This window comes from Musca vetustissima, unplaced genomic scaffold (assembly GCF_032173495.1).
Source record: "Musca vetustissima isolate MV318-11 ecotype Yass unplaced genomic scaffold, APGP_CSIRO_Mvet_v1 utg65482, whole genome shotgun sequence".
In the NCBI taxonomy this organism is placed as follows: Eukaryota; Metazoa; Arthropoda; class Insecta; order Diptera; family Muscidae; genus Musca; species Musca vetustissima.
In genome coordinates, this window is record NW_026874591.1 from 67834 (window position 1) to 85051 (window position 17218).

At 32.9% G+C, this 17218-nt stretch overlaps 1 protein-coding gene across 1 annotated transcript in view; it reads right to left on the bottom strand.

Annotated features, from left to right (window-relative positions):
- LOC133334697 (uncharacterized) overlaps positions 1-16477 on the bottom strand; it is a 28288-nt gene extending 11811 nt beyond the window's left edge. Inside the window, exon 1 of the mRNA XM_061543032.1 lies at positions 16372-16477. Coding sequence (XP_061399016.1) covers positions 16372-16456 — 85 coding nt within the window. The 5' untranslated portion in view covers positions 16457-16477. The remainder of the gene's footprint in view (positions 1-16371) is intronic.
- Between the last annotated feature and the right edge of the window lie 741 nt (positions 16478-17218).

The window sequence follows — 17218 nt, forward strand, 5'->3', positions numbered from 1 at the left end:
TTTTCACGGATATAAATGCAGACAGTGTAGAAATAAAAAATGCTAAATCAAAAATGTCGCGTGAGTTACGTCGCGTGACTGACCAAGAAAAATCGTAAATTAAGGATAGGCCAAATTTTGAATGTGCAATAATAATGTTTGATATATCTTACCGATTTCACCGATTTGACTTATACTACTTCATACGATGCATACGGTACGTCCAGAATAACGTGTTTAAATTTGAAATTGATTTAATCTATGTTATCGGACTCCCAAACACATAATTCTTCTGGCTAAGGTTTTAGCCTAATTTTCCAACCGAAGTGGCAGAATTAGGCATTTTGTGTCCTCAATAAAAATAGAGACTTCCTAATATTAAATTGTCTATATATTTATTTATTTTTAATATAGATGCCATATATAATAATTGTGACCCGTTTTATATGCATTCATGTTCCTATCCTTTTTTCCAACATGTAATTAAGCATTTAAGTTCCACAAACAAAAAAAAACCCCCTACTTTAGAACAAATTTTTAAAGTCGGTCCATAGTTTGACTTGGCTTACATGCAATAATCCCGACCACCGATTATTACCCGGAGTGGGTGATAAGTCCAGGTTTTGACAGAGATCTTATTGATTGAATATCCTTCCACATTTTCGAACCGATATGTCTGAAATATATTTGGATATTCTGAGAATAGAGTACAATATAGGTACATTGGTTATTCCTTAAGTATATGAAACTAGGTCCACAAAAAACTCTATGCCATCAAAATCTAAAAAAATATCCAATAAGGCCTAGAAAATATAAAACAAATTCTTTAGGTCTGCTATTTATAAAATACCTTCCAGGATCTTCTATACATAGAATGACTAATATAGGTATTTAATAATCAATCGGCTTTACATAGCTAAACGATCTCCTACTATTTGTCTTATATATCTCACGCAGATTAATTTATCTATAGCTAAATGAGCTAATATATGTCCTGAATATATTGAAACCCTTCTAAGAGCTTTTGTAGATGGTGTACTATTTGCAGAAGGTCTTTCATTTATAAAACTGAATGTTATAAATAAATATAAAAAAATTACATTTGAAGAATTCTAAAAAATATACTGCGTGTTATTGTTGGAAACTGTAACATTTTCCTGGATTCTTTGTCATATTCCTTGTAAAAAGTCCTCATAAAAATAACAAATCCCCCTCTGCAGAAAATGAATCATCGCCTACAGTACAAATATCACTTTCACAATAGCATTTCTTCTTCGCTGCGTTTTTTTTTATATAAAAATCTCCCTCATGTTATTAACCCACTTCATTAAATCCAAGTGCATCTCTCTAAAGCAGTCGACGACTGCTTCGTCATACCATTGGTGGCGAATAAAATTTCACATGAAATTTTTTTAAAGCGGTTTTTTTGTGTTATCGTTTTTTCAGTTTTTTTGTTTTTGCAATTTTGATTGTTAATTGTAAAACGACCGAACACGATACCGGCACATGTTTCACACACATAGAGATATGTATGAATGTGTGTGCGTGTATACACTTCTATATTGATATCTAGTAGTACGAAGCTGACAGGCAGGCGGGTTGTTGGGCTATTTCAAGTCAGGGCGAAATCAAAAAAATAAAAAATAGACTTGTAAAATTATCAATGAAATTGAATGGCATTAGTCACCACCATCCAGCGATGGATAGATGGACGGGCGGATGGACAGACGGACACACGACGTCCAAAGACACCGGCCGACAAACGACCACGGCGGAAATATTACGGAGAAAACTACTCTAACAACGACAACGACAAATGAGACAGTGATAATCACCATCACATACAAACACACACGCGAATTTTATAAATATACATACACACACATATATTCATCAATACACACGTCATTATTATCAGACAACAAAAACAACAATAATAACGTTTTTAATAATAATAAAAAAAAACAAAATATCGAAATGTTTAAAAATAACAAAATATAGTAATAAAATTTTTATTTTATTGTTTTTTGTACAAAAAAAAGATAAAAAAACAAATCGCCACTGAAACGTCACTGCTACATGGATGATTAAAAGGTGATTTGTGGGTAAAGCAAGAAATATGTGTGTGCGTATATATTATGTCAATATGTCATAGAGAAACCACAAATATGTAAAACAGAAAAATTCCTTATGTTGTGTAAACAACAACAATGTCAAGTTTTTTTGTTATGCGTGATTGTTTTTTAAATTTGTGCTAAATTAAATAATAATAATTATTATTGTTTTTAAAACAAATAAACTATTTATTTTTTTGTGTTACTTTTTGTTTTGATATAGTAAAAAAACAGCAAATCATTAAAAATATTTATTTGATGCTTGTTGAAAAATATTAAAAAACAACAACATTAATAATAATCATAATAATAACAAAAATGCACTAGGCAACAGGAAAAATAATATGAGCTTTGTGTAACACGAAACTATAACCACATGGCAATCAGAACGGGATTTTCCAGACCGCAATTATAACAAATACTTTTGTTTTTGTGCAAATTAAAATAGGGAAACAAATATTAGGTTGGGGAAAACAAATCGATTATTTTTATAAGAACTATAGAACTTTATTTAACATGCTTTGGAATGTCCGATTTGTCCAAATATGCACCGTTTTGCATATCGGTTGTATGATTTGTTGTCATTTTAAAGGTAACTTCACAATGTCCTCTCTCTCTTATAGAAGTCCTGCTCTCTATTTTGCAATGCAAGAAAAATATGATAATCGCTTGGTGCCAATTCCGGACTGTATGTCGGATGCCGAGTCACTGTAGATGTGTGTGGCCCAGCGTTGTCCTGGTGGAGCACGACACCTCTCCGGCCGTTTCTTGTCAATTAAAAAAGTTTTATGGTCGATTTTTAGCTCCTGGACGATGTTACGAATGCTAAAATGCCGGTCAACTTCGATAATGGATGTATTTTTTCCCAATGTAATATTTTTTTGAAAACAAAAATCGATTTAAATCAATTATATAAAATTCAAAGGAGGAACCACATTTATATAAAATGTCAATACCCATGACCAGTAGAAGATTTGTAAAATACATTCTCTATAATTAAGAACAATATCTGATAAGAAACACCCCCAACTAGAAAAGAAAATTCATATTAAAATTTCACATTCACAATTTCAAAATTAATATGGTCTCGGGCTATTACTGCAAACATTTTTTTAAATCTTATTTTTATCGAAATAATTATTTTCCTGGCAAAACTCCATCTTTTCGCTATATCAAAAAATAAATCATCGGAATCGGGAGCCACTAAACGAGGACCTAATGAAGCCCTTCAATACCGAACGAGGATTCAGACAAGGTGACAGTTTGTCGTGTGATCTTTTTAACATCCGGCTGGAAAAGGCCATACGAGACGCAAAGGCGAACAGAAATGGAACTCTGTGCACCAAACAACACATAGTACTCGCCTACGCCGATGACATCGATATAATGGGTCGAACATTGCGAGCGGTAACAGCCACCTTTGAACAAATTGAGCAGGAGTCTGCCAAAGTGGGTCTAGCAGTAAATGGCGAGAAGACCAAGCTGATGGTATCAACGCGCAAGACGTCCAGTAGACCAACTGTGAGAACGACATCTTAGAGAACGACATCTTCGATGTAGTTAAAGATTTTATATACCTTGGTAATGCCATAAATAAAACTAATGACATTAGTTTTGAAATTCGGAAAAGGATAGTGTTGGCCAACAGATGCTACTATGGTCTGAGTGTTGGAGTGTTTGAGAAAAAAAATATCCTAAAGATCTATGGGCCAATCTGCAATGACGGTAAATATCGCCGTCGAATGAACCATGAGCTGTACCAGCTATTCTCGGACATCGGCATTGTTAGACGCATTGAGCTGCAGCGACTATGTTAGCTGGGTCATGTTGCGAGAATAGATGAATATGCCCTAGCCCAAAGCGAACCAGCTGATGTCTCACGCAGAAGGGGAAGGCCACGAAGAAGAAGAAGACCTTCAGCTTTCTATGAAGAAGAAGAAGAAGACCTTCAGCTCTTCTATGACGAAGAAGACCTTCAGCTCTTCTATGACGAAGAAGACCTTCAGCTCTTCTATGACGAAAAAGACCTTCAGCTCTTCTATGACGAAAAAGACCTTCAGCTCTTCTATGACGAAGAAGACCTTCAGCTCTTCTATGACGAAGAAGACCTTCAGCTCTTCTATGACGAAGAAGACCTTCAGCTCTTCTATGACGAAGAAGACCTTCAGCTCTTCTATGACGAAGAAGACCTTCAGCTCTTCTATGACGAAGAAGACCTTCAGCTCTTCTATGACGAAGAAGACCTTCAGCTCTTCTATGACGAAGAAGACCTTCAGCTCTTCTATGACGAAGAAGACCTTCAGCTCTTCTATGACGAAGAAGACCTTCAGCTCTTCTATGACGAAGAAGACCTTCAGCTCTTCTATGACGAAGAAGACCTTCAGCTCTTCTATGAAGAAGAAGACCTTCAGCTCTTCTATGAAGAAGAAGACCTTCAGCTCTTCTATGACGAAGAAGACATCTATAAGAAGAAAACCTTCAGTTCATCTATAAGTTTTTCAGTTCTTGTATAAGAAAAACATTCAGCTCTTCTATGAAAAAGACATTTAAAAAAATGTTAATTTTAAGAAAACCGGATCCTATTAAAATTGACCCATAGAGATTGTCTGCAAGAATCAAAGGTTCTATAAAAAATACTTTGAATCATAAAATGGTTGTCATAATTTTGCAAATTCATCACAACTTTCCCGAACGACACATCGGGCTACACAAACAAAAATTCCCCAACAAAACCAAAAATTCTACGTTGACCAGTGTAATAAAAATAGACTATAAAAACAACAACAAACACACACGAGTTTAGAACAAAAATGCAAAATAAATTGATAAGAATTTGAAACCAATGAAAAAAATACCCCCAAGTGACAACAAAAAAACATAAACAATATTTTGCGGAATCATGAAAATATTCTCAAAACAGCTCAGCAACAGCAGTATCAACACAGAATGAAAGTGACAACAGTAGTAAAGCTTAAAAGAAAAAAATCGCAAAATACTACAAAAACACACACAAATACTGAATGACCGGTGCATGTGTATAAAAATAGCGTTTTGAGAAAAAATTAAAAAAAGAACTTGAATTGAATTGAATAGTGAATAATATTTGTGTGAAAAATAATAAACTAGAAAAAATAACAATTATATTTTTTTATTTTGTTTTAATCCCATATTTTGAGGTGACCCTTGATGTTGAATTCGCAATCTCCCTCTAGCTTAAATAATTAAAACTTAATTAGAAAATAAAAACAACAAAATAGAAGAATTTACACTGCAATAAATTTCAATAAAACCACTTCGCTATTGTTGCTGCTTTATTACCGTTATGAAAACAATTACAGGCCTTATGGAATTCCATGGAATGTAGAGGGTGTATATTCCAAGTGTAAGATAACTACCAGCAGATTGCGAATTAATAAAATAACAAAATAAATAATAAAGAAAAAACCACAACAACTATAAAAAATCAATCTATAAAATTTGTTGTTATTAAATGCTGGCCACGCACAATACCTCCAACCAAACGGACCGATCAACTAATCTGCCAACGGACTAAATACTGCTTCCACTTTTTCCCGAGTTTTTTTTTTATTTTTGATGATGAAAAGATAGTGGAGCCCATAATATATGACGACCACAGCTATCAACCAAAAACTGATATCCAGTCCAAAATGTGTAGAACAAACAAGCGAAACATACACAACATGCTAATTTATGAGCGGCCAACGAATATAGCAAACTTTTTTTTTTTGCAAAACGCTCCCGGTACTGATAGGGCGGATTATCGCTATTTACTTTAATTGTGCAAGCTAACATTTCATAATAAAGTTTCGAAAATAAATATTGAAAACAATGTTAGAGTTCGCATGCAAATGAATAATACAAATATTTTGCATCGAGAATTAGTAATACAAACTCTAGCAATTTGATTTATATTGATCTAGAACATGGTGTGGTGGCATAAGCGTGTCGGATTTTGATTTGAGGTTCGATACACTTTTGATTTGATCGCAATAGACGAGTTATATATGAGTGATGGATGGATCGACAACAGTACTTGAAATTCGATGGTCATTAAGAGCAATTCTTTAAAGAATTCTAAAGGGCTGGAGCCATGAGAATTCTCAAGCACTTCTATAAGAACACCTCCCGCTCTCTGAAAGCAGACCTCCAGATCTCCCATATAAATAACTCCAGTTCTTTTATAATAAAACCTCCAGTTCTTCTATAATAAGACCTCCAACTCTTCTACGAGAATACCTACAGCTCTTCTTTGGCGAAGAAAACCTTCAGCTCTTCCTTGACAAAGAAGACCTTCAGCTCTTCAACGACGAAGAAGACGTCCGGCTCTTTTATGAAGAAGAAATAATGCTTCAACACTTCTATACGTAGAAGACCTTCTATTATCAAGAAGACTTTCAGTTCTTCTATATGACCAAGAAGATCTTCAGCTCTTCTTGCAAAAAATATTCTTAAAAAATCCATTCTTTTGTTGGTGCTTGAAGAAAATATCTATATAGACCTCGAATATTATTCTTTTAAAAATCTACGCCATCTATAGGCCTTGGCGTAAATTTTTTAAGAATATATATTTAAGGCCTATAGATGACGTGGTTTTTGTGAAGAATATTACAAAAACAACGTCATCTATAGGCCTTAAAAATATATTCTTAAAACATTTACGCCACCTAAAGGCCTTGAAATAATATTCTTTTAAAAATCGATTCCTTATTACACCTTGAAAAATATTCTCTAAAAAATCAACGCCATCTATAGGCCTTGAAAAAATATCCTTTAAAAAATCTTACGCCTTATTAGAACTTGAAAAAATATCCTTTAACAAATCTGATACCTTATTAAAGCTTAAAACATATCCTCTAATAATCAACGTAATCTTTAGGCCATCTATAGGTCTTGAAAAATTATTCTTTAAAAAGTACACGCCATCTATAGGCCTTTAAAAATTATTCTTTAAAAAATCCACGCCTTATTTGAGCTCGAAAAAATATTCTTGATAAAATCCAAAATATAATAAAATCAAATATTCTTGATAGGCCTTAAAAAAATATTCTTAAAAATCCACGCCATCTATAGGCCTTCAAAAAATATTTTTAAAAAATTCCACGCCATCTACCGGCTTAAAAAAAATATTCTTTAAACATCCACGCCATCTACAGGCACGTGAACGTGAAAAATGTTCTTTAAAAATCCACGCAAGATCTTCTATAAGAAGACCTCAACGCTCTTTTACGGCGAAGAAGCTCTTATAAAACCTCTTCTATGACGAAGAAGACCCTTAGCTCTTCTATGACAAAACAGACATCAAGCTCTTCTATGCCGAAGAAGATATTCAGCTATTCTATGGCGATGAAGACCTTCAGCTCTTCAATGAAGAAGAAGGCCTTCAGCTCTTCTATGAAGAAGACCTTGATATGAGGTTGTAAAACCGCTTAACCCTTCTTCAATTAGAGTTCTCATATATCGGCTCAAACCAGAGGCTTTTTGAACGAGCATTACGTAGAAATGATGCGACATTTGCCGTACATTTCTGATTTGGCATCCTATATCATATTTTTATTCAACGATTTTCGTCGTCAGAAGATTCCACGCTTTGGAGGTGCTCCGATGGTTAGTTTAAACGCATCAAAAAGTGTATAAATCAATCAATAGACAAGACTGAAAGGTTGTTTGGTATTGCCAACGACGTTTATAGGTCCACGTTTTGGTATGACTTTCACATAATGATATTGAGCCATTACCTGCATTTTGAAGCTTTTAGCTGAATTTTTCAATCAAAAGGTGTGTAAATTAGCAATCCCTTTATGGATGATGAACGTATCTGCCGAACATATCCAATATACAGGGTGAGATAAAAAATGCAACAAAGTCAAACGCCACAATTTTTACTTTTTTTAATTTTATTGAATGAAAGCAAAAAATGTCGGAAATAGCATCAAGATTTAGAATAAGTTTAGATTTGTTAGAATTGGCCACCTTTGGCACGAATTATGACCTTCAAACGGCCAATGAGACCGTCACACTCTGCCCGAATGTTGCTCTGCGGTATTTTGGCCCATTCCCGGCGAAGTGCTTGCTGGAGTGATCGACACTTTGGTATTTTTTAGTGCCAATCTTGCTTTCCAAAATACTCTAGACACAATAGTCCAACGGATTAGTATCCGGAGATTTTGGTGGCCTTTGTGCGCTGGAAATGAAGCGAGGAACCTCATTTTGTAACCATTCATGGGTGGCGTGTGCTGAGTCCTGTTGGAATGTCCAACGTCTGCGACCAAAATGTTTGCGTGCCCAAGGCTTAATATACCCTCCAAAAAATATGTTTCTGATAATATTCGGCATTTATTTTGATTCCACGGTCGATTAATACGAACGGAGAGCGAACATCGGCTGTTATGGCGGCTCACACTATCACCATGGCCGGCGCTTATTTCTGGTGGCTGACCTCTTTGGCAAGTAAACACGATAATTTTGTTTGCTTGCAACCTTCTGAACAACGAATGTTTTCTCAACGGAGAAAACCAAATTCGGCACTTTCGACCAAGCAAAGCAACTCTTTAGCTCTTTTGAGTCAGTAGTTGGTTGCAGTTTTTTTATCTCACCCTGTAGGTCCATATTTTGAGATTGCTTCCATATAAAGCCACGATGCGTAGCCGCATCCTTGCAGAATTTTTTCGTTATATGTAAAAAGTTCGAACTTCCGACTTTTTATTTGTTTCTGAAAATTTTCGTTAACTTCAAAACATTTTAACTTCTGATCTGAACATTTCAAAATCCGTTATATGAATTTTCCACAGATTTTTTCCACTACTGATATATCCGCTACTTAACTGGAAATCTACTTACTTAAATATCTTACTGACCTTCAGAACAACCCAAGCGACTCATTGCTCAACTCGATGACTAAGACGAAAATTTATATAAAGTTCCACATACGAAGTGTAACGGAAAATTTGTAAAGTTGTTTTTTGAGATAACCAACAACAAGAACTTGTACTATTTGTACTATTTGCACAATTTCATTGCACCAATATTTGTATGACAGAGTGTGTGTACGAACAAACAACACACATGTTCTAGTTGTATATCACATTTGTTTGCCCCCCAAAAACAATTTGCTCCTTGGCCCCGCGCCATAATTTATAGGCACCAATCATAGTTACGCAGGCAGTTCAGCAGCATAACTAAATAAGTGGTTTGCTGAACCAATTGACCAGTCAATATTTTTTTTTACATAGAATTTTTTGCAGTCAATGCGTAATCATTTGTATAGTTGTTGATCCCCATGTGCCCCCAACACACTATGTTTAGTCATACCAGTAGTCGTGATACCAATGTTAATTTCTCAATTGTTGTTATTGTCGTTGATATTGGTTGTTTTTCCTCTCGTTAGTCTAATTTTTTTGTTATAGGAAATTAGCAATTCACGAATAATTTTCAATTACACAAAACCAGAAAAACAAAAATTAAATTTGTCAACCAACATCAGTAGCACTCAATAATAATATCGAACAAATCGACGACGGCAACGATGTTGTTTGTTGGTAATGATGTTGTTGATGCTGGCTGTTGTGTGTTGTTATTATGGTTGGTTGTTTGTTTGTCTCAGTTTTTTGGTCGATTGGTTGTTCTGGTTTTGGTTGATTGCTGTTTAGCTAATGATTGCTAATTATTTTCCGTTCAATCAAATGCATAATTGATTGTATCAATTGACTGGTAATGATGATGGATAAAATTATGAAATGTTTATTAGGGTGTTGAGCCAGAAAAGTAAAATTAATAAAAATTGCATGACCGAATAAATATTCAGATTCTACGAATAAAGTATTTCTGTTTCATGTAGAATTGATTAAAAGTTGATGAGGAGGATATTCTCATTTCAATTTTGAAAGCTGAAACTTCTGACAAAATTGGAGTCATATGTCTGCATGAGTAGATAATATATATTTTTTTTTTCATATTAAATAATATTAAGAAATTATTTGTTGTTTTAAATTTGTTCGTAAATATTTATTTTTAATAATTTAATAACACAATTATTTCAATGACGTTTTTTATTGTCATATATTTGGATAACTCCTTTTTTTATTTACAAATTTAATTATTAACTTCTTTGCACCCGTTGCAACTGGTTTCAACTGGATCATGGAAAACACTTGAATGCAGCTAAGAGTTTTTTTCTTCGTTTCTTGTTTTTTCTTGTTATTATGGGAAGTACCCGAAAATTTATGGCCATCATCGAACATGCATGTTGGCCAGGTTATAAATTTGTGCAATTCGGAGTTTATTTATAATGTTGTTGGATTTTTTTCGGTTAAATATTTTTTTGTTTTAAAACAAAAGAACAAAGGTTTGTTATCGAAGATGACCCAATATTAATAATATTAATATTCAGATTAAAAGTTTATAAAAATATATATAAAATATTATTGTAATGAACCCTACACAACGTTGGGGTATTATGAATTAGAATGCTCCCAAAATAAGTATACACACTTTTTAGTGTAACGATGATCTCGTTAGATGATGATGAATATATATTTGTAATCTATAATCAAGGTTCGGTGAGTCACAGCCAAAAGTATCCACTTGGTTTTTCAATGAATTACATTTTATTCTTTTTTATATGTGAACATTAAAATTATTACAATACAAAAAACCAGTAAGGAAAGTATCTGAATTTGAACCGATTTTCACAAAACTTAGCACACATTATTATAGACGGAATTCAGTACGCTATGCCAAATTTCGTGCAAATCGAAAGATATATAGGGACTTCAGGGCACCATTTACTTAAATTCGGACGAAAATATATATGGGAGCTATATCTAAATCTGAACCGATTTTCACGAAACTTAACACACATCCATCTAGACTTAATTTACTACGCTATGCGTAATTTCGTGCAAAACGAAATATATATATATAGATACTTTGGTGCACCATTTACATAAAATTTGGGAGCTATATCTAAAAGTCTGAGTCGGTGTTGCCGACAGACATATACCCCCAGCCTATATATTTTTATATACATTTTTATCAAAGAGCTTTCGGACTTAATTTTGATACAATTTTATGAAATATGGACCATTTGTCAAATTTCATTGTTGCTAAAGATAATATGTTGTGCAAGGTTTGGTTGAAATATGACATTCCATTAGGTTCATATTGCATTTATAAATATAGAAAAATTTGATCATTCGTGGGGGAAGTTCCATAAGGAGTGGACCAATGGGTCCCATCTTTGCACTTAATCTAGACTGGGTTGTGCAAAGTTTGGTTCACTTCGGAAATTCCATTCGCCCGATATTGGATTTATTAATATTGAAAATTCTGACCATTTGTGGTGGTATTAGAAGGTATGGACCAATGGGTCCTATCTTCCTACTTCATCTAGGCTTTGTAATGGTAATAGGTTGTGCAATGTTTGGTTCAAAGCGGACATTCCATTATCTTGATATTAGTATTATAAATATTGAAAATGTTGATCCTCTGTGGGGGAGGTACCAGAAAGAGTGGCACAATGGGTCCCATCTTCGAACTTGATCTAGGCTTGGTAACGAAAATAGCTTGTACAAAGTTACGTTAAAATCGGATAGTCCGTTTACATGTTATTATAAATTATTTTTTAGCAAAATTTTTAACCAGAAGGAGTGGACCGATATTAACCTTCTTCGAACTTAAACTAAGTTTGGAAGAAATATTAAGATGTGCAAAGTTTGAATGAAATCGGTTGCTGTCTTCTGAAACGGATTTGGTCCAAAGAAACATGGGGCCTAAAACCAATATTTCGATGAGGCACATTTTCACAGTATCAAAGTGTATATACCCTCATTAGCCATAAAGCTGAGGGTATAAAAATCACTCAAAATCGAGCTTCAAAATGTCAGCATCTTTTAAAGGTAGATGTAGTTAAAATGTTGAAAAATTATACATAAGAGACGTAGTCCCCATTTTGTAGGCTTCTAGTTTTTCTTTAACACGAAGACCGTGAAATAAGTGGCTTAGTACAAATCGATAAAGAACAGAAAAAACCGGTTCGCCTCAACAGCGTCCACTCAAATAAATTTTGGATGTCAATGTCATGAAAAGTTTGCAACGTCAGGTCAATTAACCCAAAACTATTCACTTTTTCTTATATTTAAGTAATTCCCGAGTTATAAAGGGGACAACGTCGGCTTCAGCTATGTTAAAAAATTGGCAATATTGCCCACATATATTTTTGTTCGGAAGATTCGTTTGTTTGTTGTCACGATAAAGTTCATAATATTTATGATATAGCTGTGAAAATTTTCGCAGACATTTGGATAAGCAAGGGGCACCAACCACTGCAAACACTGCAATGAGACGTTATATCTAGACAACGATAGATGGCAGTCCAATACCAGCTTCAGCAGACTAACTAGGCTACTTTGCTGGAAAATAATAACGAAACCAACACAAGAAAAGAAACAGGAAGGAAACAATTATTAAATAAGCAACGACCCCAAACATTACCCAAAATGTCGATGAATCGATGTTTCTAGGCACAGGCTCAAGCTTTGTGGAAAATCTATGCAAAACAGCAATTACGGGAGATAGCGAATATCCGTTTCACGGCGGAGGGTACAAAAAATTCGACACAACCAAACATAACAAATTATTTACTCGTTTTATTTATAGAGAATATTACTCAAAAAAAATATTTTAGGGCTTAATGTCTTCCTCAAAAGTGTCAACAGTCTTATCAGACACTTCTGGGTGATTCTAAAAATTTTAAGAATTAGACATTTGACGTAAAATTAATGAAGTTCACTCTACTCATTAACGCTCAGATGGCAACAACAAAAATTCAAAACTAAAAAACAAAACAAAATAGACAACTGGAATTTGTTATATACATATGTATATGTGATTTTTAAATTTGTTTTAAAAGCTACAGATAATTAGTGAATCACCCCTTAAATAGTTGTCATTAAAATATTGACAGTGACGGCTTTTTTTTGCGATTGCAACTAATTATTTTTAATGAATATAATTACATAGTCAGGGAGACAATCACATATATACACACAAATATAAATAACCATATTCTCATATGTACTTCACCTGCATATAATCAGTAAAAATATTTTCAATTGAAAACAAACAAAAAAAAATCCTCCACGAAAATGCTTAAAAAGGTATTCCTAAGTTTAAATATGATATAAAGAAACAAAACTTGTTTTGTTTTTTATTTATTTTCAATTTTGTATATTTGTTTTAATTAATAGCTTGACTAATAACAAAAACAATAACCAGCTGTTTTTGTTCGTTTTTTTTTCTAGGCATCTATTTCGACATTTATTTAATTTGAGTCAGATGAAATAATAAATAAAACATTTGAATATTTTATTCAAATTGTTACTGAGTCTCGAAATCAAATAAATACAAATTAACAACAACATCGACAAAAAAACTACTTTTCAAATATTATTAGTTTCAGTTAACGAGAACACTCAATTAATTGGCGCATTCATGGCGCCTTAATTTTTTCCCCTATGCTCTTCTTTGAAAGTCATTGAACTTTAACTTCTGTGATTGAAGAAAAAACGATATTTGAATTAGGAAGAGAGGGCTTTGAAATATCTTCTGAATATTCTTGTATTAAATTTATTTTCTTTTTATGCTTAGTCATTTGTTTTTTTATTTCAAAATGCATTTTTTATTTATTATTTTTTCTTACTGGTCACAATTTATTTTTATCGTTTCCCCAGACATTACCACTTTTGATACCAAATATCGTAAATTTTTTAGCAGAACAGCTTACTGGAATTTACGTTATGTCAAGAGTACTTCACTTTTCTATTTAAATATATAAAATAAAATAAATCTTTCGTTTATTTTAGTCTAACAGTGAAAAGGAAAAACATGCCTTTAAATAACAAACATTTGACGATAGGAAATATCAAGAAATGGCAAATTGAACAGAGGTAGAAAATGACGTTATCAATTTGGTTATTTCAACAGAACCCAGCTAATGCCTAGGTGTCTAGGGAACATTGTGGAATATTTTGTATACTATATATCCACCAGAACAGATATCGGCATGGAATATTTTGTGAGAATACTAATGTGGAATATTAGAACTGATCTGAAATCGATATTTATATTTATTTTCGTATAAATCAAATACGATCGAAACTGAGTACCCAAAATATCAAATTACAGCCAATTCGCTTTAAAACAAGCTCAGAATAACAAATATCGGGGTATCGGTACATATGTTCCGATAAATGCCATTTTTAATTTTTAACTGCAATTCCCACTTTTGTAATTGCATAATTGTGGATCTATGCGTCAACCATGTAGGTCTTCGAAAGTTCTTCGGCATTTCAGAAACGAACTAATTCCTTTGCCCCATATAACAATGAGAAAAGCGAACGAGAACGAATGAAAATTTGGCACTTTTCGAATATTTGTAAAAAAAAGGCTTACATCGCCCTCCACATAAGAACACAAAATAGGTATGACAGGAGATAGCGCCTACCAGAGAAAAATGACACCACTAAATAAGAAGGGACACCAATCACTGCACAAAAATTCAAGCTATATCTTGACAACGTTAGATGACAGTCCAATCCCAGCTTCAGCGGACCAATCAGTTGGACACAAGAGAAGGAACAGGAAGAAAATCATTATTAAATAAGCAAGGACACCAAACATTACCCAAAATTTTGATGAGGCGTTGTTTCTTGGCGCCGATAGATGAAAATCCCAATGCAGGCTCAGGAAACTCCATACTTTCAAAAAAAGTAACGCAAGAAAAACATCAGCATTAACACATTCAAGGAGGCGTTGTTTCTAGACAAAAGTAGACGTCAGCCCTATCACCTAGAACATTTTACATTAGCTACATCCAGAGGAAAATGACAACACTATAGAAGTAAGGACACCAACCACTGCACAAAACAGCAATGAGGCGTTGTTCCTAGACAAAAATAGATGGCAGCACCGTCATCTAGGACATGCTATATTTGGTCCATCATATATTTAACCGAAAAACAATGATTAACGAAAATAAAGCAAAGACTAATCGAGGAGGAACAAGAGCAATGAAACATTATTTCTAGACAAAAATAGATGACAGCACCCTCACATTAGAAAGGCTACATTTGGCCCATGATCTTGGCCAAAAAACCTAGTGATTAACGAAACTAACGCAAGGACTACTCGAGTAAAATGGTGATGTTATGTGATAGACTGCTTTATGCTCCCAAGAGGAGGAACAGGAGAAAAAAAATCAGTTCCATTTTCGGGGATTTTTAAGAAATGTTTTTTAAGAGTCATATGTGTGGATTTTTAGAAAACTTTTCAAATCATATTTGTAGTTTTTTAAGAACCATTATTCTAAGTAATACTTTTAATCTGAGCCATAAGCACGCATTTTGATTAGATAGTTTTTAAATAACTTCGGAGCATTAGCATTTGTCTAAGCATGGTCAAGTTATACCTATTTTACCATATGTTTTGGATTTTTAAGAACTATTTATTTATAAATAAGCAAAACAAATATTTTAAAGGCATATCAGGGCAATGAGCGTTGATTTTTAAAGAATTATTTTTAAAGGAGTATCAGAGCTATACGCGTGTTTTTTAAAGGAGTATCAGAGCCATAAGCGTGGATTTTTAAAGAATTATATTTAAAAGAGCGTCAGAGGATTTTAAAGAAATATTTTGAAAGGACGTCAGGGTCATAAGCTTGAATTTTTAAAGAAACATTTTTAAATGCCTATCAGGACCATTAGCATGGATTTTTAAATAAATTTTTTAAGGAATATCAGAGCCGTAGGCGTGGATTTTTAATAAATATTTTTGTAAGGACTATCAGAGCCATAGGCGTGGATTTTTAATAAATATTTTTGTAAGGACTATCATAGCCATAGGCGCAGATTTTTAATAAATATTTTTGTAAGGACTATCAGAGCCATAGGCGCAGATTTTTAATAAATATTTTTGTAAGGACTATCAGAGCCATAGGCGCAGATTTTTAATAAATATTTTTGTAAGGACTATCAGAGCCATAGGTGCAGATTTTTAATAAATATTTTTGTAAGGACTAGAATTTTTTAACACATTTTTTTAAGAATTAGCAAAGCCACAGTCCTTTATTTTTCTGATCTTTTTTAAGATTATCCCAGCTATAAAGGCTTACTTTTTTGGACTATCTGATGAGTTTTACGATCTATTTTTTATGTTTAATATTTACTTTTTTATATAGTTTTTAAATAATTATTTATGCACTTACCACAATGAGCCAAATCGATAATGGGCACCAGACTTTTGGCCAGTAATGTGTCGACTTTTTCATCATTTGTTTTATTTTTCAACATTTTGTCGGATGTGTGTGTGTGAATGTGGGGGTGGCTGTTGCCTAAGATGTACTATTTTCTTTTAGTTGTATATTTTTTTTTACAAAATACTGTAGTTTATTTTTTCGCAACAACTTCTCTTTGTTGTGACTGCACTGCACTTTATTTTAAAATGAATTTCTTGTTTGGTAACAACAAAATTGCAAATGCTGTAAGGAAAAAAACACAGAAAAAAAAGAAAACTATTAATCACTCAAATAATAAAAATAAATCACCTTAAGGTGAAAACAAAACACACACACAACAAATATATAATTTATTTTTATATATAACAATTTTGAAAAAAATAAGTAATTGTACTAAGAAAAAAAATTAAACTAACAAAAAAAATATTTGTGCTAACAACAAAAAAAAACTAAAAAAAAACATTTTTGTACTAACAAACAATTTTCCCAAATGGCTTGTCTTATTACCTTAATCTTCTTTTTTAATAAGAAGTTTTTTATTTATTTTTTTTTGTTTATAGGAACTTTTGACGCAATTAACTGCGTACTTTGGTTAACAGGTGACAGTTAAATAAAAAAGAAAACAATAATAAAAACAACAACAATATAACTTTTTTACAGGTTTGTTTGCACTTGTCATGTGCTGCAATTTAGAGCATCTGTACATCAGCAAAATATATACAATGGGGGTTATTATAATTTTTTTTATCAAAACAATTTTTTTATTATAATTTCAATATTTTTTGCGTATATTTTTTTTTATTTTTTTCTTCTTTGG